At 45.5% G+C, this 21,794-nt stretch overlaps 2 protein-coding genes across 2 annotated transcripts in view; both read left to right on the top strand.

The window, feature by feature from the left end:
* Nucleotides 1-7,142: 7,142 nt before the first annotated feature.
* On the top strand, nucleotides 7,143-18,237 carry LOC128045641 (UDP-glucuronosyltransferase 1A9-like). The gene is made up of 2 exons (XM_052638092.1): nucleotides 7,143-8,003; nucleotides 18,139-18,237. The coding sequence occupies exons 1-2, from the start codon at nucleotides 7,143-7,145 to the stop codon at nucleotides 18,235-18,237; spliced, it is 960 nt and encodes a 319-aa protein (XP_052494052.1).
* Nucleotides 18,238-19,340: 1,103 nt separating this feature from the next.
* Nucleotides 19,341-21,794, top strand: part of LOC128045642 (UDP-glucuronosyltransferase 1-6-like) — a 29,909-nt gene continuing 27,455 nt past the window's right edge. The window contains exon 1 of the mRNA XM_052638093.1: nucleotides 19,341-20,192. Within this exon, the coding sequence (XP_052494053.1) occupies nucleotides 19,341-20,192 (852 nt within the window). The remainder of the gene's footprint in view (nucleotides 20,193-21,794) is intronic.

The raw sequence follows: 21,794 nt of genomic DNA on the forward strand, positions 1-21,794 counted from the left end.
TCTTTGGAAGGAATGATGCTAAAGCTGAAGCTCCAGTACTTTGGCCACCTCATGCGAAGAGTTGACTCACTGGAAAAGACTCTGATGCTGGGAGAGATTGGGAGCAGGAGGAGAAGGGGACGACAGAGGATGAGATGGCTGGATGGAATCATGGACTCGATGGACGTTGAGTCTGAGTGAACTCCGGGAGTTGGTGATGGACAGGGAGGTCTGGCATGCTGCGATTCATGGGGTCGCAAAGAGTCGGACACAACTGAGCGACTGAACTGAACTGAACTGAAACCTCTTAATCCTGCTAGCTTACACCCTACACAAGATCCAGAAGCAGAACGCCTATCTCACGACTGTGTTCAGACCTTAGATATGACACTTAATCCCTTTGAACATATAACCAATCAGCCTATGACTGACCCCACAGTCCCATCCTGGTTCATGGATGGCAGTTCCCAGAAAGAGGCCCCATTTGGGGCTGGATACACTATAGTCCAGGAACAGCCTGACAAAGTTATCCCCCTTGCCTCATCAAATCAGCCACACTCTCAGCTCACATATCCTCACAGTAGGCTGAACTGATAGCTCTTACACAAGCTCTGACCCTAGCCAAAGACCAAAAGGTAAACATTTACAGGGACTCCAAATATGTCTATAATCTATTACATTCTAACACTATAATTTGGAGGGAGAAGGAATTCCTGACTCAGAAGGGCATACCTATTCTCAATGCTTCCATTATTTCTGAACTCCTCCATGCGGCTCAGCTCCCTAAACAAGCTGCTGTAATGCATTGCCGGGGACATCAGCGATATGGCCCTATCTCCTTTTATAACAACGTAGCAGATCACGAAGCAAAGTGGCAGGCCACCTCTGTTAGTCCTGTCTTTACTATAGCCCAGATTGACGAGCCTAACACCCACACATTGAAATAATATGAAATATGGACAGCTCAGTCGTGTCCGACTCTTTGCGACCCCATGGACTATAGCCCACCAGGCTCTTCCATCCATGGGATTCTCCAGGCAAGCTACTGGAGTGGGTTGCCATTTCCTTCTCCAGGGGATCTTCCCGACCCAGGGATCGAACCCAAGTCTCCTGCATTCGAGGCAGACGCTTTAACCTCTCAGCCACCAGGGAAGCCCCAACACCCACACATTACTTTCATATTTACATTCCCTTTTCCACCCCTCTGCAAAAGTACTTAAGACTTGCCTTCAGAACTTTATTGAGCTAAGAACGATGTGACTTATTTAAATAATCTGACCTAAATTTGTACCACATGTCAGTGGACAAACCCTAATTCTAACATTCACCCCTCTCCTTTCCCCACCCACCAAATTGGTGGACATCTTCCCACACAAGACCAGCAGGTAGATTTCACCCACATGCCATCCGCACAAAGGGTTAAATTCCTCCTAGTCTTTGTAGATGCATTTTCTGGATGTACTGAAACTTTCCCGACTACTAACAAACGAGCCCCTACTGTGGCTCGCCTTAATCTTACTGAAATCCTCCCCCGGTTTGGAATGCCTTCCTCCCTCTAGTCTGACAACAACGTATGGCATGAACCCTTCAAATCCCTTTGAAGTTTCACATTCCTTATCACGCCTGGTCCTCTGGTAAGGTTGAGAGAGCCAACCTAGTCCTAAAAGAAACTCTGATGAAATTAACAATTGAACTTCATCAAGATTGGGCTAAACTCTTCCCTTTAACCCTCTTAAAGATCCGGGCCTTACCAAAAAACCCTTTAAATATCAGTCCATTTGAGGCCATGTACGGGAGGCCCATAATACCTTTAGGACTCACCCTCTCCCATGACAGCCTCAAACTGCCATCCTACCTTCCTTTTCCCTTACTTGCCCAGATATTAGATGCCCTTTGGCAACATATGGAAAACCTACTCCCTCAACCACATCCCGATCTCCTGAGCCCATCCCTCCAAATAAGAGACAAAGTCTGTATGACAGCTTAGCCCCACTCAGGTCTAACCTCTAAATGGCAAGGATCCTACATGGTGATTCTGCTGACCCCTACTGCTGCAAAATTAAAAGAAATCACCCCCTGGGTGCACATTACTCGACTAAAAAAGGTTATGCAGCCCAATGATGAGACTGCTTACCAGACTAATCCTTATCAAGTTTCTCACACAGGCCCTACAACTCTAAAATTCTCACGGCTCCCACCAGCCCTAACCGACGATGGATGAACCTGTTGGCTTCATGCTACAATTATTTCTGGAACAACTCTTGGCAGATATCTGTGTCGAGAGCCCTCAAGGATCCACATTCAAACACGTTGAAGATTACCTCTTCACTCTGTGGCTGCAGGGAACCTTTTATAACTTCTACCCTTTTGAAATCCAATTCTTCTCCATAGTAGTCTATCTTATAATCACTTCCCCAAATGTTAGTTAACATCTTCTTATCTTCTTTCTTCCCTCTGACCCAAGAACTCTTTCAAAACCCTAACCTCAACTATCTATTCCAGACCCTTAATGTAACCCATACTCTCCTCAGTGCTTCTCACCCACAATTGGCTAAAGACTGCTGGATATGTCTGGGAGACATATCTGGAATCTCTGGGAAATTCAGCCCACCCCACATTCATCCTTGACTGGACCACTGGTAACATATCCGTATACCACTCACACCGTGGGAAGCCTTTATTCATCTCATATCTTAATTATCTTCACACTAGTGATCAAATCTGGAATTCGGACAAACTCTTAGAATCTTTACTCACTGACCTTCCCTCCTACAACAGAAAACCTCCAATAAGAGGCCCTATTGCTGAGAGCAACACTATTACAACCAGCTCCTTTTTGCATATTTAGAAATTTCTGAAACAGTTCATACGACCAACCTGTGGGCATAATCCCTGAACCCATGTGTGACCATACCTCCGCTTTACTCTTTGCCACTGGAAAAGCTGTATATAATGTTTCTGATCCTACAGGACAGTCTTTTACCTTTACAGGATGGTTTCCCTCAGCATACTCCTCCGCTTCTTCCATCACTGGGGCCACCTTAGCGGGGTCCCTGACTGTTCTTAAATGAATGATCAACCCCCTCCCCCACCCTTGACTCCTCTTCGCCATCGACTTCAGCTGTTGTATTGTGACACCTGGCCTGTTTTTCTTGTGTGGGGTGTTTACATACCTCTGTTTACCTACTAATTGGACCAGAACCTGCACCCTGGTATATTCCAGTCCAAACATTTTTATAGCCCCCAATGATCAACCCCTACCTATTCCTCTCATTTACAAGCAAATGAAATGAGCCATTCATTTCGTTCCCCTCTTAGTGGGACTAGGAATAGCAGCTGGAATTGGAACAGGAACTGCCGGCCTAACTACCTCCGTCCAAAACGACCAGGCACTATCTAAAGACCTATCAGACAGCCTCCAGGAAATAGCCCAAGGTCTAATAACTATCCAAAATCAATTTGATATCTTGGCGGCTGTAGTGTTACAAAATAGAAGGGGATTAGATCTACTAACTGAAGAAAAGGGAGGTTTGCGCCTTTTTCTGGACAAATCCTGCTGCTCCTATGTCAACCAGTTGGGTGTTGTCCCGGAAGCTGCAAAAAACCTTACAGATCGAGCCTCTTGAATCAGCCAGAGATTAAGCAACTCCTGGCAGTCATGGTTGATGGATTGGAACTGGATGCCTTGGGTTTTGCCCCTTCTCATACCATTCTTGTTTATTATCCTCCTATTCACAGTTGGACCTTGTTTGTTTAATCTTTTCCAGAGATTCCTCCAGAACCGAATCCAAGCCATTTCTCAAGATCAAGTCAAGACTGTTCTTCTGCTTGAGACCCTGGCAGCTAGGATAGAAAATCAACACTACAGGCCTTAGACTTTCTTCCTCCCAGACCACAAACCCCCGACCCTCAATTACCAGCACGAAGAAGCCCTGAACATTGACAACGCGTATCTCTCTTTCTCTTTTTATATATTCCTTAGGGTCTGGAATAAAGGAAAGCTACGAGGCTCAAATAGCCTGGAACTAAAACCCCCCTCCAGGTCCTCCCCACCATTCTATACAGAATAAAGAACATTTTCCTCCAAAGAAAGGAATGGACATTAAGATTGATTACATTCAGCTTCTAGCCGATCCCAGTCTCTGGCCGGTCTCGGGAATTCCTTGCCCCAGTTGTTGAAAGCTAACTAATCAAAAATAATCATGAGGAAAAACAGACCTCCTCAAAACAATGTATCTCCACATGTGTATGTTTTCTATATTTATCTACTCTCTTCTTGCCTTAGCGCAGCAGCTCACTAATCTGACAGCTGCCCTTTCTTGCCTCATTAAAGCTGATGTGTTTCTGTAAAGTGCTGGTCGCGTTCTTTTTCTGAAACTCACCTTCTCTAGTTCCTTCCTTACAGTTGCCATTCCCTTTTCCAGGGATCTTCCCAACCCAGGGATTGAACCTGGGTCTCGCACACTGCCAGCAGATTCTTTACTGTCTGCGCCATCGGGGAAGCCCTGATTAATAAACACATGATTATTGATAGCCCAGTAATTAATAAACACTTGATCAACAGGAGACAAAGTAATATGTTTTCTGTTCAGTTCAGTTCAGTTCATTCGCTCAGTCATGTCCAACTCTTTGTGACGCCATGAACTGCATGCCAGGCCTCCCTGTCCATCACCAAGTCCTGGAGTTTACCCAAACTCAATCCATTGAGTCAGTGATGCCATCCAACCATCTCATCCTCTGTTGTCCCCTTCTCCTCCTGCCCTCAATCTTTCCCAGCATCAGGGGCTTTTCCAGTGAGTCAGCTCTTTGCATCAGGTGGCCAAAGTATTGGAGTTTCAGCTTCAATATCAGTCCTTCCAATGAACACCCAGGACTGATTTCCTTTAGGATGGACTGGTTGGATCTCCTTGCAGACCAAGGGACTCTCAAGAGTCTTCTCCAACACCACAGTTCAAAAGCATCAATTCTTTGGTGCTCAGCTTTCTTTATAGTCCAACTCTCACATCCATACATGACTACTGGAAAAACAATAGCCTTGACTAGATGTACCTTTGTTGACAAAGTAATGTCTCTGCTTTTGAATATGCTGTCTAGGTTGGTCATAACTTTCCTTCCAAGGAGTAAGCGTCTTTTAATTTCATGGCTGCAATCACCATCTGCAGTGATTTTGGAGCCCCAAAAAATAAGTCAGCCACTGTTTCCACTGTTTCCCCATCTATTTGCTATGCAGTGATGGGACCAGATGCCATGATCTTCCTTTTCTGAATGTTGAGCTTTAAGCCAACATTTTCACTCTCCTCTCACTTTTGTCAAGAGGCTCTTTAGTTCGTCTTCACTTTCTGCCATAAGGGTGGGGTCATCTTCCTATCTGAGGTTATTGATATTTCTCCCGGCAATCTTGATTCCAGCTTGTGCTTCCTCCAGCCCAGGGTTTCTCATGGTCTACTCTGCATATAAGCATATAAATTAAATAAGCAGGGTGACAATATACAGCCTTGATGCACTCCTTTTCCTATTTGGAACCAGTCTGTTGTTCCATGTCCAGTTCTAACTGTTGCTTCCTGACCTGCATACAGGTTTCTCAAGAGGCAGGTCAGGTGGTCTGGTATTCCCATCTCCTTCAGAATTTTCCACATTTTATTGTGATCCACATAGTCAAAGACTTTGGCATAGTCAATAAAGCAGAAATAGATGTTTTTCTGGAACTCTCTTGCTTTTTCAATGATCCATTGGATGTTGGCAATTTGATCTCTGGTTCCTCTGCCTTTTCTAAATCCAGCTTGAACATCTGGAATTTCACGTTTCACGTAATGTTGAAGCCCGGCTTGGAGAATTTTGTTTTCTGTTATGGAACATTAATGACCAGAGACGTATTGATGTCAGTTACATAACAAATCACTGGCTGCAGGCATTAGTTTCTGCAAAAATGCCCCAGTCAATAATGAGTTAAGGGAAGTGTAGGGATGAAGGCGCAAAGGAAAAGCAGCCAAGATATAATAGTTTAACCATAAAACACTCTGTGTTCCTCCTCAAGGGGTAGACAGAACAATCTGATACTTATCTCTGAGTTCTGAAGGAGCCAAGGTCCCCACCACGTGGAGTAAGGAGTGGCTGTTGACCTCTTCTGACATCAGTCAACTAAGACTGTTGACCTTTGATTCAGTTCTATGCTAAATTCTCCTATGCTCATGCCCCTTTGTGAATATGCATGTACCTTTAGCTCGAAGCTTTCCCAGTTTGGCTGTTGGGGAGACACAGTTTTGGGCAAAATCACCAGTTTTCTCATTACTTGCTGCAAGTAATAAATCCTTCTTTCTTATGATCTTGGCCTGGTTGTATCTTTGGCTCAACGCTCACCAGCTTTACTGGTAATGGTATGCCTTCTTTTCTCATGGATAAATACCTATGTATGATAGGTTATATGGCATTCAATATACTTATCTGCTGGGTTATATGACATTCGATATATTTATCTTTTTAAGAATCTGCCAAACTACTGTATAGTCTCACCAGCAGTCTATGAGAGGTCCAGGTTTTCCGTGTGTTCACCAACAAGCAGTATGGTCAGCGTTCATAATTTTAGCCGGACTAATAAGTGTATGTAAATTTAATTGTGTTTTAAAGTTGATTTCAGTAACATCAGTCATAGAAGAGACTCCTGTGAACCTCAAGTTCACTGCCAGTGAGGAGGTCAGTGGCAAGGGGCTTCAGATCTTTCCTTGGAATCTGGGATGCCAATCACTTTCTGGACAAAGAATCTTTGGTAATCTGAAGATAAAAATCCAAATTTTCCTTTGGGACAAACTGCAAAACCAACTTGACTGAAATTTACTTTCCTTTTTACCTTTCTGAGTCATCAGATTCTAAAAGCATGGCTTAAGAATTCTGTTTCTGAAAGGGAATTGCAGGAGAGTGCCACTGCCCATGGCAAAGATCAAAAGCTATCTCATCTGGAAAGCATACTACTACCTGTTTCAGCAAATGCTCCGCACTCGTTATCTTTCTTCTGAGTAAATCATTGACAATGAATGTCATTTTTTTAAAAAATGAATATCTAAATGCACGCCCTCTCTTGAGACGGCTTTTACTCCTGAGCTTCTGCTGCTCACGCTACCTGAGCTTAGAATCCAGGCAGCTGGATCGGTCTGGGCTGCAGTTATCCGATGGCTCCTGCAATGTTAATGGGCTTCTTTCCTGTGTGTGTGTGTCTGCTGCTGACACCAGGCTTCGCCGAGGCAGGCAAGCTGCTGGTGGTACCCATGGATGGGAGCCACTGGTTTACCATGCGTTCAGTGGTGGAGAAACTCTCCCAAAGGGGGCATGAGATTGTCCTAGTCATACCAGAGGTGAGTTGGCACCTGAGCAATTCATCCAATATTACGATAAAGACTTATCACACGGCTTACACTCTGGAGGATTTGAACGTCGAGTTCCGGAAATTCTCTGATTTTCAGTGGAAAGTTCGGCCACAGAATCTACTTCCTATGTTAATAAGTTCAGAGAACACAATTTTTGATTACTTTTTTTCACGCTGTAGGAGCTTGTTTGAGGACAAGAAATTAGTAAAATACTTAGAAGAGAGTTCTTTTGATGCAGTGTTTCTAGATCCTTTTGATATGTGTGGTTTGATTATAGCCAAGTATCTCTCACTTCCATCTGTGGTCTTCACCAGGGGAGTTTTCTGTCATTATTTTGAAGAAGGCACTCAGAGTCCCATGGCCCTTTCTTATGTTCCGAGAGCTTTTTTGGCATTCTCTGATGCCATGACTTTTGAGCAGAGAGTATGGAATCTTATCCGGCACTTAGAGGAACGTTTATTTTGCCACTATTTTTACAAAAATGTTGAAGAAATTGCCTCTGAGATTTTCCAGACGCCTGTCACAACATCTGAACTCTTCAGTCAAACATCAATTTGGTTGTTACGGAATGACTTTGTTTTGGACTATCCCAGACCAGTGATGCCCAACGTGGTCTTCATCGGTGGCATCAACTGTCAGAAGTTGAATCAAAAGCCATTGTCAGAGGTAAGTTACTTCTCCTTTAGCATGTTGAAGATTAATGTGGCTTTGGACATTTTAAAAAAGATGCCTTAGTAAACTGGTTTGTCATTTATATCTTTAGCATTTGTAATTTCTTTCCGGTTGAACAAAGTATTTTGTGCCAGTTCATTTAAGTGTGTGTTATCAAATTTTACAAAGCTCCTTCTTTGCTGCTGCTGCTAAGTCGCTTCAGTCGTGTCCGACTCTGTGGGACCCCATAGATGGAAGCCCACCAGGCTCCCCCATCCCTGGGATTCTCCAGGCAAGAACACTGGAGTGGGTTGCTATTTCCTTCTTTGCTAAGTATGTGTATATGATTGATGTGATTGTTTATAGTTTCTAAGCTGCATTTTAAAATACTGTTTTTGAAAAAATATCCAGTAAGAAATGAAACTTCCCTTTTGTTGACCCAATGTTACCCCCTATAGGAAAATGCTTTTAGCGGTTTTGTATGCATCTCTTCCAGTTTTTCTGAAATTATTTTATATAAGTGCATGTATCTCGAGTAACTTCTCACAGCCATTTATTAAAATACAATATACTACCAGACAGGACACATAATTCCTTACCTTCCTTTTTTCACTTGCCAATTGTGTACATCTTTTCAGTCAGTATATATGCAAATGTGTCATTCTTTTTAGTTTTAAAAATATTTATTTATTATTTTGCTGCATCGGGTCTTAGCTGAAAATGTGGTATTTTCATTGCATCATGCAGGATCTTGAATTACCGCTCAAGGGTTCTCTATCTGTGGCTCGCAGGCTAAGTAGTTGTGGCATGCTGGCTTAGTTCCTCTGTTGTGTGTGGGATCTTAGTTCCCAAACCAGGGGTGGAACATGCATCCCCTGCATTGAAAGGCGGATTCTTCACTGGACCACCAGGGAAGTCCCTGTCACACTCTTTTAAATCGTCGCAGAAAATTCTTTACTTTGAATGCATCGTAGTTTATTCAGCTAACCAATACTGGTAGATATTGCTGGTTTTCCCCACTTTTTCTTTTATAAGTAAGACTGTATTCAGTTCAGTTCAGTTGCTCAGTTGTGTCCGACTCTTTGCAACCCCATGAATCTCAGCACACCATTAAACATCCTTAATTTTTTACCTGCATATATTTCTGACTTCTTGCTCTTATCTCTGTAAGCTAGAATCTTTGTTTTCTTGCCTGGGCAGCTTGTGGGATCTTAGTTCCCTGACTAGGGCCCTTGGCAGTAAAAACTCAGTGTCCTAACAACTGGACAGCCAAGGACTTCCTTCTTTGATTATTTATAACTCTTTAAAAATGTAACAACCATTCTTAGTTCATGGGCCATACAAAATCAGGCCACTCAGATTTCTCAGTATCTTTTGAAGTGGGGAACAAGATTGCTGGGCTCCCCAGGGTGAAGTCAGAGGTGAGACAAGTGAGGAAGAAGGGGGTAGTCTAGCAGGATAATGTGAGTTTTAAATATGTTATAATGCTCTCTTCACCCCGAAAACAACACTGCATCACTTGTTGATAAGAAATATATTAGAGTAAGTAGATGCTACTGGTACAAGGCAAGGTTACTCAAGGGTAGTAATCCATTTAAATTTAAGACATTAGGGAGATAACCTGAGTCCTTCTGGTCAGCTATGGGCCCAAACTGCAGGACTCTGAGAGGCTGGGCTTTTCCCCTTTGCCCAGTTACTGTGGCAATCCCAGGCACCACCCGGCACCATCTGCACCCTCTATCTGAGGGAGGAGTACTGCACCGTCCTGAAACCTTGCCCAGTCCATTGTGGTTTACAGGTCACCCAGAGGGATGTAGAGATATGTAAAGCCATATGGATTTTGTATCTACCTATTGGTTACCGATAGAGAACTATAAAACATGTTGAGCCACATATGGCTTTATATTGCTTGATTACATATATCTATACTGGGTTGGCCAAAAGTTCATTTGGGTTTTTCTGTAAAGTCTTTTTCTAAAAAACTCAAAATGAACTTTTTGGCCAACTCAATATAGCTATAAAATAAATGGTTTTCTATATCTATTAAGGGATTACATGTATTTGAAAGGTTTCACATATCTGAAAGGCAATATATAGATATTTTAAAATTTATATATTGTAAATTTATTTACATTTATATAAATTATATATAATATGGTACATATAAAATTAAAAACATATATATTTGTAAGTACAAATATAAAGTAAGCATAATTATCAGAGAGAATTCTGACTTCAAAGAAGACCCTTTAACCAAGATTCTTGGATATAGCACAACTACAAAAGCAAATTTTCATGAAAAGACTTATGGACATCATGTATTTTTCCTGTGCACTTTAAAATGATTAAGATGGTGAATTTTTTAAAGTGGAAAAAAATGTCTTTTAACAGCGGATTGGTTTGAATCAGGATACAAACATGTTTCCCACATTGGATCATTTCTTCTAACTATCTGTAACTGCCTCCTCCCTTTTAGCAATTGCTTGTTGTAGTAACTGGATCAGTGTCCTGTAGAATGTTTCACGTTCTGGTTTGTCCGATGGCTGTCTTGTGGTCGTGATTAACTCGTTCCTGTAAACCGGAATTTAGCGTAGGTTTGATCGATCCAGGTTCCTCTTTGGACAAGCACACCCGTAGCATCCGTAGCACCGTGTGGTTGGCACTGCATCACCACAGATGGTAGTCTATATCTGACTGTTCTACGCTGAGTGATTTTGACTTTGGTCTGAATGCAGAGTCATGCTCTCCCGTGTCTGCTGTGGCTTTCCAAGGTCCTGAGGGAACTTGGACCCAGGTGACAAGTAGGCCTGAAGTTGGACAAGTTTTCACCTCCAATCTTTTGGCTCGAAATTGTGGACCCGAGACATCCTTGGTGCAGCTGACAAAGCTCTGTGTCTTCTAGTCCCTGCCCCCCGCCAGCCATATCCTTCTCCTCTTTTATGTTCCAACCCCACTGCCTGCTTCCAGTCTTTCACACCGTTCCACTTTGGGGCCCTCATACCTGCTGTTCCTCTCTCTGGAATCCTCTTTCTCCCATTCACAGCCAAGCTAAATTCTTATCCTTTTTTTGTTTGGTTTCAATGATGTTTTTTGGGGGAAACTTTCCATGATCCCCATGTAAGGTCATACGCTCTAGTTATAGGCTCTCATGGGGCCTGATATCACTCTTAAAAAATTGGTAATCCAACGGCAATTAATGAGTTCTCTGGCAATCTTGTGTAGCGTCTGTAACACCTCCCTGTCCTGTAAGCTCCAGGCAGGAACCACATTTGCCTTTCCTGTTGCTATATCTCTAGCATCTGGTCTGGTACTGGGAGCAAATTTGCTGGTTGAATGAAAACACAGTTGGAGTAGAAGGATGTGCGAAAATGTCCCAGAAAGTTATGTTAAGAGGAAGAAAGGCACTGTTTCATGTCAGCCTGAGGCTTTTGCCACTCCCATTACGAGTACATCGAGCCTTAAAGGACAGGATAAGTGAAAATGCTTGCCTATATCCTAGGTTTCAGTCAAACTGCTTTTCAAAAATGGAAATCTATGGACTTCCCTGGTGGTCCAGTGGTTAAGACTCTGAGTTTCCAATGCAAGGGCACAGGTGATCCCTGGTCCAGGCACTAAGATTCCACATGCTGTTCAGCATAGCAAAAAAAAAACAAAAAAAAAAAACGCTAAAAAAATTCACATGTAGAAACTCCAGTACTTTGGCCACCTCATGTGAAGAGTTGACTCATTGGAAAAGACTTTGATGCTGGGAGGGATTGGGGGCAGGAGGAGAAGGGGACGACTGAGGATGAGATGGCTGGATGGCATCACTGACTCGATGGACGTGAGTCTGAGTGAACTCCGGGAGTTGGTGATGGACAGGGAGGCTTGGCGTGCTGCGATTCATGGGGTCACAAAGAGTTGGACATGACTGAGCGACTGACCAAAATTGACTCTCCCAGGCCTCTCAGTGTTAGGAAAGGGGGCAGAGGAGACTAGTCACTGTCAAGGGTTACGTGACAAGTGAGAGCTCGCCAGTGGCTGAGAGAACTTTCAGGAACAAGAGGGTCTTCTATGTGGCCTCAAGTAGTTTTCTTTATGCTTTGTTGATCCCTAAGCTCTACCTTAGAGACCCTTGGCCTTCGTGATGTTTTGGTACATGAAACAGCCTGGCATTTAGAGTTGCTCCGGTGGGTTGAGTGGCACCAAGGAACTGGATCCTATGTCTGATCTGAAATAAAGGAATATCCTGAAGACTTAAGGCAAGTCCAGAAGCTGTGAACAGGAGTTGGGAGGCAGCACTCTGCTTCGGAAGGGCCAGGGGCTCTCAGCAGAAGGCTGAGTGGTTGTTGGATTCAGTGCGGATCTTCAGGAGCACAAGAACCTCAGCTGAGGTCAGCTGATAGATATGTAGGCGTGACTCAAGATGTCACTCATGATCCCTCTGGATACTTCTGTTCCCGAGTCCGAGCTCACCCTGCTCACTGCATGATAGGTCAATGAATCCGAGAAATAAGGTGTTGAGGCGAGGAAGAGGCTTTATTTGGAAAGCCAGCCGGCTGAGAAGATGGCAGACTAGCGCCTCAAAATAACCATCTTGTCAGGGTCTGGATGCTAGTTTCTCTTACAAATCAGAGATGGGGGAAAGGCAAGGAAGCAAAGCAAAAAGGACATTAATCTTGGAAACATCTCCTAGAATGGCAAGCATCAGGCAGGGGATGTGTTCATTTCCCGCTTCCTGCCATCCACAGGTGGACAGGGTTCTGAGCAAAGGCACTTTAGCTTGACAGTCAGGCAGAGGAGCAGCATTCTCTGAGGTAAGCTATGAAGTATGGTTATAATAACAAAAGCAATGAAAAGCTAATCCAAGAAACAGTTCCAACACGCAGTCGGGACTGACTTCTTCCCTGTGACACTTTCTCCTTTACTGTCTCCTGCCTCCCCCTTCCCTGCAGTGCCCTGTTTCTTCCTATCACTATTACGCCCATCTTCTCTACCTCCCTCCCACCCATGTTTTCCTATATCACTTTCTCATCATGAATCCTGCCACATAGCGGGCAACGAGAAAGGGCATCCCAGTGTCTGACTCAGACATGGTGCTTTCAGTAAAGAGAGGCAGTGAAGCTTTGCCCAGAGGTACAGAGAACAAGAGTTGGGAACATAGAGGATGTGGTTGGAGAGCCCAGGTTCCCCTGGCCCTCTCTCACTACCATCTCTGTAGCTATAAACCAGTGTTCTTCCCTGCCCTCTGGGTAATGAAGAGCTGCTGCTGACTATGTGTTGCACCTGTTCAGTAAGTTGGGGTTCCCAGGTGGTGCTAGCAGGAAAGAACCCGCCTGCCAATGCAGGAGACATAAGAGACATGGGTTCGATCCCTGGGTTGGGAAGATCCCGTGGAGGAGGAAATGGCAACCCACCCCAGTACTCTTGCCTGGGGAATCCCATGGAAAGAGGAGCCTGTGGGCTACAGTCCATAGGGTCGCAAAGAGTCAGATACAGTGGAATCGACTTAGCACACACATACATGGATAAAATAGCACCAGCACACAGAACTCTCTTCCAGATCAAATATGATAATGCGTGCAGAGTACCTAGTGTGCGGCAAAGACTTGAAATATGATAATGCGTGTAGAGTACCTAGTGTGCGGCAAAGACTTGGTGACAGCTGTAACCCCAAACTGGGTGATGCTAGGTATTTCCCAGGATAATGATTTCCAACCATCACAATTTTTGAAACATGATCAGATGCCAATGTTCTCCTCTTGTTGGGAACCGCCTATGAATTATTTAACCCTCATGGCTCTCTAATCTCACAGTGGACATGACATTCATTGGCTTTTTGGTACTACAGAATAACGTGCAGTTGGCCCTTTTTTTGTTATCATAAAGGATCCTTCATTGAACAGATATCTATTGAGAGTCTTCTATGTGCCTGGTTAAGAGCTGGGGATGTGGCACCAACAAATGAACATGACTGCCTGATGGAAGATGCCATCTAATGGGGAGCGGGTATTGATCAGTTACAAATGATGAAAAGCTCGTGAAGAGCAGAGGGTGCAAAGAGAACTGACACTGGGGGGTCTTGCCGGATGAGTGACCTTAAGAAGAGGTGGAGAGAGATTGTGCCAAGCCATGCAGCCCAAACCCAGATATCACGAGACATCTCACGCTGAAACCCAGGCACGTTCTTCCCCCTTCACCCATGTCTTTGAGGTCTCCTTACTCTAGCAAATGCAGGAAGTGGAAGTCCAATTTCCTGTCTCTTCCAAGTAGTCCTCTGTCATGGCTGCTGAGTGACCTGTGCCCCCTCCCCCTCCTCATTACTGCTGGCTCCTGGGGCCACCACCCACATTGATACCACACACACTCCCTCCACCCCCACCCCGGAAGTCACAGACAAGGTCCCTATGGTAAGATGTCCACCAGAGACATCAGGCTGAGCAAACCATAGTTTCCAGGACTGGCCTATCCATGGGTGATTCAGACTTGATCCTTTGGGACCTGTGCCAAGACCTGGGCCCAGAGCACTCTGACTTCAGGGGTCCCCACCCCACAGCCTAGCAAATGGATTAAATTGCCCCTGTATCCCACATCACATATTCTGTCAATGTCACTTGATGAGCTGAAACACAGTGGACCAATTGACCTGAGGTTATATTTGTATAGCTTTTTATTAATTTGATTTTGCTCTTTTTAGATTCTGGATTTAGTAAATGTCTTTTTCAGGCCTCAAACACTTGGCAGGACCTTTAAAATCTTGTAGATCCAACTCCTCTTTATCATAAGCTGCAGGTAATTCAATTGTCAACCTTTCTAATCATCTTCCTTCTATCATGACATCACCACCTCCACATACACAGAGACATTTTCACCTCCCCTCTAGTCAAAATGCCAGGTTTCCTCCATTTAATTTTAGGAACATCTCAGCTTCCACCCCAGGATCTGCCCCCTTCTCCCTGTGGATGCTGTATCGTGCTATGCTTAGACGCTCAGGTGTGTCCAATATTTGCCCCCTATGGACTGTAGCCCACTGTGGATACATGCCCTAAACTCAGTGGTTGGGTCTTCAGGAGACCCCGAGAAAAGGCTGACTTTCCACCTTGACACTCAGTGATGCCCCAGGACACAGAGAGTCCCACAGCATTACCCAGAGCAGGCCTGACCCTCCAGGGTGGCTCACCCGTCTCCCCTGCTGTGACTGGCAGACACTCTAGATTCTTCTTCCTGTTGTCTTGTTCATACACACGCATATGCATACACACACATCATTCTTATTAATAGAAACCATCTTCGACACACTTCCTTCTTAGTTTGCAAGGTTATCTCTCTGGTGACATTTTACAAAGTGGTGTTAGTTTCTTCCTTTCATCTCCTGTCTCCTTGTATGACCCTTTGGGCCTGCTGAGAATAAGAACATGCCCCATAGCCAAGCCTTCTGTCCAGCAACTCAGAGACCAGAGCAGAGCTCTGCTAGGAAGGGCCCAGAGTGGTCCTCCGAAGGGTGGGGACTAGGCTGAGGAGCCTGAGGTTTGCAGGGCATCTTTCTGCGTCCACCTCCACACACTTTCTTTAGTCTTCCTCCCTCTAGAAGCACTGTTCTTGCTTTAGAAAGGTTGACCCTTGAATTACCTTGAACCTGCGGGGGTCCTGCCTGCCCTGGAGGGTGGACTCTCACCTACTCTGTTCCCCTTGGGACCATCAGTGTCTCTGTGCCACCTTGATGGACACACACCAGGATTCTCTCCTTTCCTGACTCTGATCACTGTGAGTGGGAAACCCTGCTGGCACTCTTCTCCCTGGGATGTTGCAGTGAATTTGCAATTTGGCTGGGTTCCTGGGACCCGCATTGTGCTTGCAACAGCTCCTTCCATGCCGTTTCTCAGGCTTCTTCTCTTTTCCTGAGTCCCAACATGCTTCCTGAGCCCACGGGGCTACGTTAGAACAGGCCCTTGCGTGCCAGTTCAGCTGTGCGTGACTAGTCCTGGGCGAGTCTGTTTGAGTTCTGCTAGGAACCACCTCTCGCTTGGGAAGCCTGCCTCCCACACCCATCATCTCCTGGACTCCCTCTACTCGGCAGTAAATCAGGCAGCGCTAACATGAAACTCAAAAGCCAGGTCACAGCCTGGACTGATGGGCGGGAGGGCTGGAAGTCACTCCCTGGCTTTCTGACTCATACTCCAGAGCCCTCACCATGTGCTAGTGCCCACGGGGAGCAGCAGAACACCTAAAGAACAGCGACTCTTGGGCGAGGAAGCTGCTCAGTGACACTATAATCTGTAATCGCTTAAATCTGTAAACTGTCACTTACAAAAAAAAAAGAAAGAAAAAGTTTCACTCTTCTAATCCTCTAAACCTATAATCTGTCACTTGCAAAAAAAAATTAAAAGAGTGTCACTCTTCTATTTTTTTATTCGTTTGTTTCGGGGAATGCAGCTATTTTTCTTTAATATGCTATTTATCCTAACCCAGAATGGACTTATTCTTATCATCTTAAATCAGTTAATGAGGAGCTTTTGTTTACAGTGATTTTAATTTCTAAAACAGGTCATTTTGTTGTTGTTGTTCCGTCGCCAAGTCCTCTTCAACTCTTTCAGACCCCATGGACTGTGACAAGACAGGGTCCTCTGTCCTCCACTGACTCCTGGAGTTTGTTCAGATTTGTGTTTATTGAGTTGGTAATACTAACTAATAGATCACTTGGGTAGACATAACCCCCACGGGGTTTCCCAGGTGACACAGTGGTAAAGAATCTGCCTGCCAGTGCAGGAGATGTGTATTCGATTCCTGGGTTGGGAAGATCCCCTGGAGAAGGAAATGGCATCCCACTCCTGTATTCTTACCTGGGAAATTCCATGGATAGAGCAGCCTGGTGGACTACATACAGTCCATGAGGTCACAAAAGATTTGGATAGAGCTTAGCAACTAAATGACAACAACAACAATGTCCTTATAAAAAGGGTAAGTCATCAGAGGCTAGAAGGGAACCTGGAGCAGACCATTCCTGAAACCCTCCAGAAGAAATCCACCTGGCCCATGCCTTGATCTCAGGCATTCAGTCTCCAGAACCCTGGTAGTAAATTTCTGCAGTTTAGACCACCCACTGTGCAGTCTTGCTTCAGGGGCCCTCATTAGTGGGAAATTTCCTAAGCCAGTGGGAAATTGTTTTCCAAACCAAGAAAGTGTTCTGTGGTGTCTGGGGTCCAACGCTAGAGACACATTTTTGTTTCAAATGCTGGTTGGTTGAGTCACCATCAAATCCCTGTCACCTGCTGCTTTCCCCTTGTTTTGTATTCTACATTTTCTCCTCTTTCATATTTTTCCACTTTCTCTCCTGCCTCTTTCATTCCTCCTATCCTCTTTCCATTCGCAGTACACAACTTGGAACTTTCACTCCTTGCGATTTTATCTTAAAATTAGTTAATTATTAGGCTGCCTTGGGTCTTAGTTATAGCGCGCAGGATCTTTGTTGCACACACTCTCTGGTTGTGGCACGCAGGCCGAGTTTCTCTATGGCATGCCATCTGGACAAACCTAGACAGCATATTAAAAAGCAGAGACATCACTTTGCCAATAAAGATCCATCTAGCCAAAGCTGTGGTTTTCCTAGTAGTCATGTATAGATGTGAGAGTTGGGCCATAAAGAAGGCTGAGCACCAAAGAATTGAAGCTTTTGAATCATGGTGCTGGAGAAGACTCTTGAGAGTCCCTTGGACTGCAAGGAGATCAAACCAGTCAGTCCTAAAGGAAATCAGTCCTGAATATTCACTGGAAGGACTGATGCTGAAGCTGAAGCTCCAGTATTTTGGCCCCTTAATGGAAAGAGCCAACTCATTAGAAAAGACCCTGATGCAGGGAAAGATTGAAGGCAGAAGAAGGGGGCAGGAGAGGATGAGATGGTTGGATGGCATCACCGACTCAATGGACATGAATTTTAGCAAGCTCCAGGAGATAGTAGAGGACAGAGGAGCCTGATGTGCTACAGTCCGTGAAGTCGCAAAGTGTAGGACAAAACTTAGCGACTGAGCAGCAATAACAACAAAGTTATTTGGGATCCTAGTTCCCCGACCAGGGCTCAGGCCCGCATCCCTGCATTGCCAGGCAGACTCCCAACCCCTGGACCACTAGGGAAGTCCCCCTTGAGACAACTTGAGGATTTGCTTTTGCCCAGCAGAGGGCGTCTCGGTTCATCCACACAGAACCCGGCTGCCTGATCAGAGCCAGAGAAAGCCCCTCTGAGGGACGTGCCCTGGTGCTCACACTCTCGGATTAGCAGATTAACTCACTAATTCTGGATGGAACTCTCTGTGGCAGATGTGGTAATTCAGGTGCAGAGCAGTGTGTTGTGCTGCTGGAGTCGGGGGTGGGTGAGGAAGGGGAGGCTACAGACTTTAGAATTTCTGTTCTTAACCACAGTCAGAGTGGGCATTGTGGTCTTCGAGCACATATCTGTTGGGATTATTTTTTTAAATAATTTTATTTGTTTAATTTTGGCTGTGCTGCTGTCTTTGCTGTGGCGGGGCTTTTTATCTCTGGTTGTGGCAAGCGGGGGCTACTCTCCAGTGTTCCACCAGCTTCTCATCATGGAGGTTTCTCTTGTTGCAGAGTGTGTGCTCTGAAGGCTTCAGTAGTTGTGGGACGTGGGATCTTCCCGGGCTAGGGATCAAACCCCGGTCTCCTGCACGGGCAGGTGGACGCTTGACTCTGGAGCCACTGGGGAAGCCCCCTGTTGGGATTCCTTTTGTCTTCTGGTATAACAGAGAGCCCCAGGCACAGTGGTGAGACCAGGAGAAGTGGGGTGGGAGGAAGGTCAGACTCCTCTCTGCCAGGGTAGCTTTCTTCATCCTCTCTTGAATCCAGCTGTCGCTGTGGTAACCAGGTAACCAGGATTTGCTGTGTTGTTCAGATGCCTGAACTTGCATCTGTTCCCCTTGCATTTGGGAATGAGAAAAGTTGACAAGTGGGGAAGCCCTGAGAGTTTTTTGCCCATGGACATGGTCACGGATGTTGCAGAATCCCGGGTGGGGACTGCTCAGGATGGAGGGCTGAAGCCAGCCCCCGGGACCCTCTGAGATGTCCCCCAGTGGGACTGGGACAGACCCATTGTTGGGGATGCAGAGAGAAACAAAAATAAATCGAGAGGTTCAGGTGAATGCCGGTAAGGGGCGTGGTTGTTGCAAGTTAGCCATGTGCTTGAAAGTGGTTAAACATTAATTTAGATTCCTTCATGTAATAGGGCAGTTCAGGGCAAGGAGAGGTAGGCTGGGTCTGTGAAGGGCAGGGATTCATTGAGGGAAAAAAAAGAAATTCTCCCCGAGCTTGGCCATTTGGAGCCTGTAAATTATTCTTGTTGCTATCTGCCCATCCGCCTCCAGCATGGCTTGCCTTCTTCGCAGAGTTTCCGTGGCAGTTTTCTTCTTAGCACTTTGGGGCTTCGCCCTGGGGGACAGGCTGCTGGTGGTCCCTCAGGATGGAAGCCACTGGCTCAGCATGAAGGACATTGCTGAGCGTCTCAGCGAGAAAGGGCATGAGATCGTGGTGGTGGTGCCCGAAGTCAACCTGCTCCTCCAAGAGTCCAAGCACTACACAAGGAGAATCCACCCAGTGCCCTACGATCAGGAGGAGCTGGAAGCCCGTTACCGTTCCTTCGGGAAACACCACTTTTCTCCACGCTGGTTGGTGACTGCCCCTGTGGTGGAGTATAGGAACAACATGATTGTCATCAATATGTACTTTCTCAACTGCCAGAGTCTCCTGAGGCACTCGGACACCCTGCGCTTCCTCCGGGAGAGCACGTTCGACGCCCTGTTCACAGATCCGGCCTTACCTTGCGGGGTGATCCTGGCCGAGTACCTGAACCTGCCCTCTGTGTATCTCTTCAGGGGCTTCCCCTGTGCCCTGGAGAACACGTTCACCAGGACTCCAAGCCCCTTGTCCTATGTCCCCAGGTACTACACTCAGTTTTCAGACCAGATGACCTTCCTCCAAAGGGTGGCCAACTTCCTGGTGAGTTACCTGGAGAACATATTGCTCTACGCGCTGTATGCCAAGTATGAAGACCTGGCGGGGGAACTCCTTGGGAGACAGGTGCACTTGCCGGCCTTGTATCGGAAGGCCTCCATTTGGCTGTTAAGATACGACTTTGTGTTCGAGTATCCCAGACCAGTGATGCCCAACACGGTCTTCATCGGAGGGTCCAGCTGCAAGAAACAGGGCATCCTACCTCAGGTGAGTGGCTGGCTTTCTTTCGGGTGGCCCTGTGTCTTCCTGGGCAGATGTGGTTCTTTCCTGTTCTGTCTTCCCTTGAGCATGTGGCTCCGGGGAGGGCTGCCTGAGGAGGAGAGGAAAGGCTGAGGTTCTGAATGACGCTGTGGCCTGGAAGGAATGCAGAGGTGGTGCATGGCAACAGCGGGAGATAGCTTGAGTGAGGTTATCTGGGGGCTCTCAGAATCCTCGAATGAGCCTGAGAAATTTCCAGTCCAAATCCTCTGCTCGTCTATTGAGGAAACAGGTGAAGCTGGACCAAGAGGACACAGAGCTAAGAGGCTTGTTTGTTGCTATTGTTGTTTAGTTGGTAAGTCGTGTCTGACTCTTTGCTACCCCGTGGTCTGTAACCTGCCAGGCTCCTCTGTCCATGCTGGCCCAGGTCCAAATACCTTCTCCCTGTGGCTGAGTCCCTTTGCTGTCCACCTGAAACTGCCACAACATTATTAATCGGCTATACTGCAATTTAAAATAAAAAGTAAAAAAAAAAAAAGTACATTCTCCCGTCTCTGTGCACTGCCTTTTTCCTGGACCCTAAACCAGGAGTCAACACAAGATAGCTAGTGGACCGAATCTGCCCAGAGCTAAGAATGGTTTTACATTTTTTTTTGAAGGGATGTTATAAACCACAACAAAGAGTGTGTGACAGCAATGTGTGGGGTGTGCTGAGCCTGCATATTTACTATCTGACTCTTTACAGAAAAGGTGTGCTGACCTAGGCAAGTATCCCTAGATGCCCTCTTGACATGTGTGGAAGAGGGCCCAGAGCTACTTTGGAAAATAAAAACTTGTGAGTTTCATGAGATTGTTCGGTACTTTGAAAGACTTGTTCACACTGGAACTCTCTTTTAAAATGATTTTTTTTTCCTTAGAAAGAAACCCTGAAATAAATCCCAAAGGCCCTCACCACCCTTCTTGAACATCTGCTGATTACTTTAACACGCTGGACAGTTGGCGGCAGCTATGGGAACAAGGCAGGGGCTGATGAGCTTAACTAGACTGGTTTCAGGAAGCACAGAGCAGGAACTAGAAATTCTGGGTTCTGAGAAATTTTAATTGACATTAATAAGCAAAAATGTACGAAGAAACATTTGGCATAAGAAGGGAAGAAAATAGCGTTTTTGTTACCTTGAGACCTATCATTTTATTTTTGAAAAAAAAAAAAAAGTTGTATTTAGTCATATTGAAAAACCAGATTATAGTGGCTGCACTGTCTGAGCCCCATGAATCTTTACCTGGTGCTTGACTTACATTTATGTGTGAATTGCAATCCCATTTAACAATAGAGAACATTCTGTACTACAATACGTAATTATCAACTTACGTTTGTAAATTATTGGGGTTCAGTTCAGTTCAGGTCAGTTCAGTCACTTAGTCGTGTCCAACTCTTTGGGACCCCATGGATTGCAGCACTCCAGGTCTCCCTGTCCATCACCAACTCCCGGAGTTTACTCAACTCATGTCCATTGAGTGGGTAATGCCATCCAACCATCTCATCCTCTGTTATCCCCTTCTCCTGCCTTCAATCTTTCCCAGCCAGAGTATTGGATTTTCAGCTTCAGCATC

Source organism: Budorcas taxicolor, chromosome 3 (genome assembly GCF_023091745.1).
Source record: "Budorcas taxicolor isolate Tak-1 chromosome 3, Takin1.1, whole genome shotgun sequence".
NCBI classification, from domain to species: Eukaryota; Metazoa; Chordata; class Mammalia; order Artiodactyla; family Bovidae; genus Budorcas; species Budorcas taxicolor.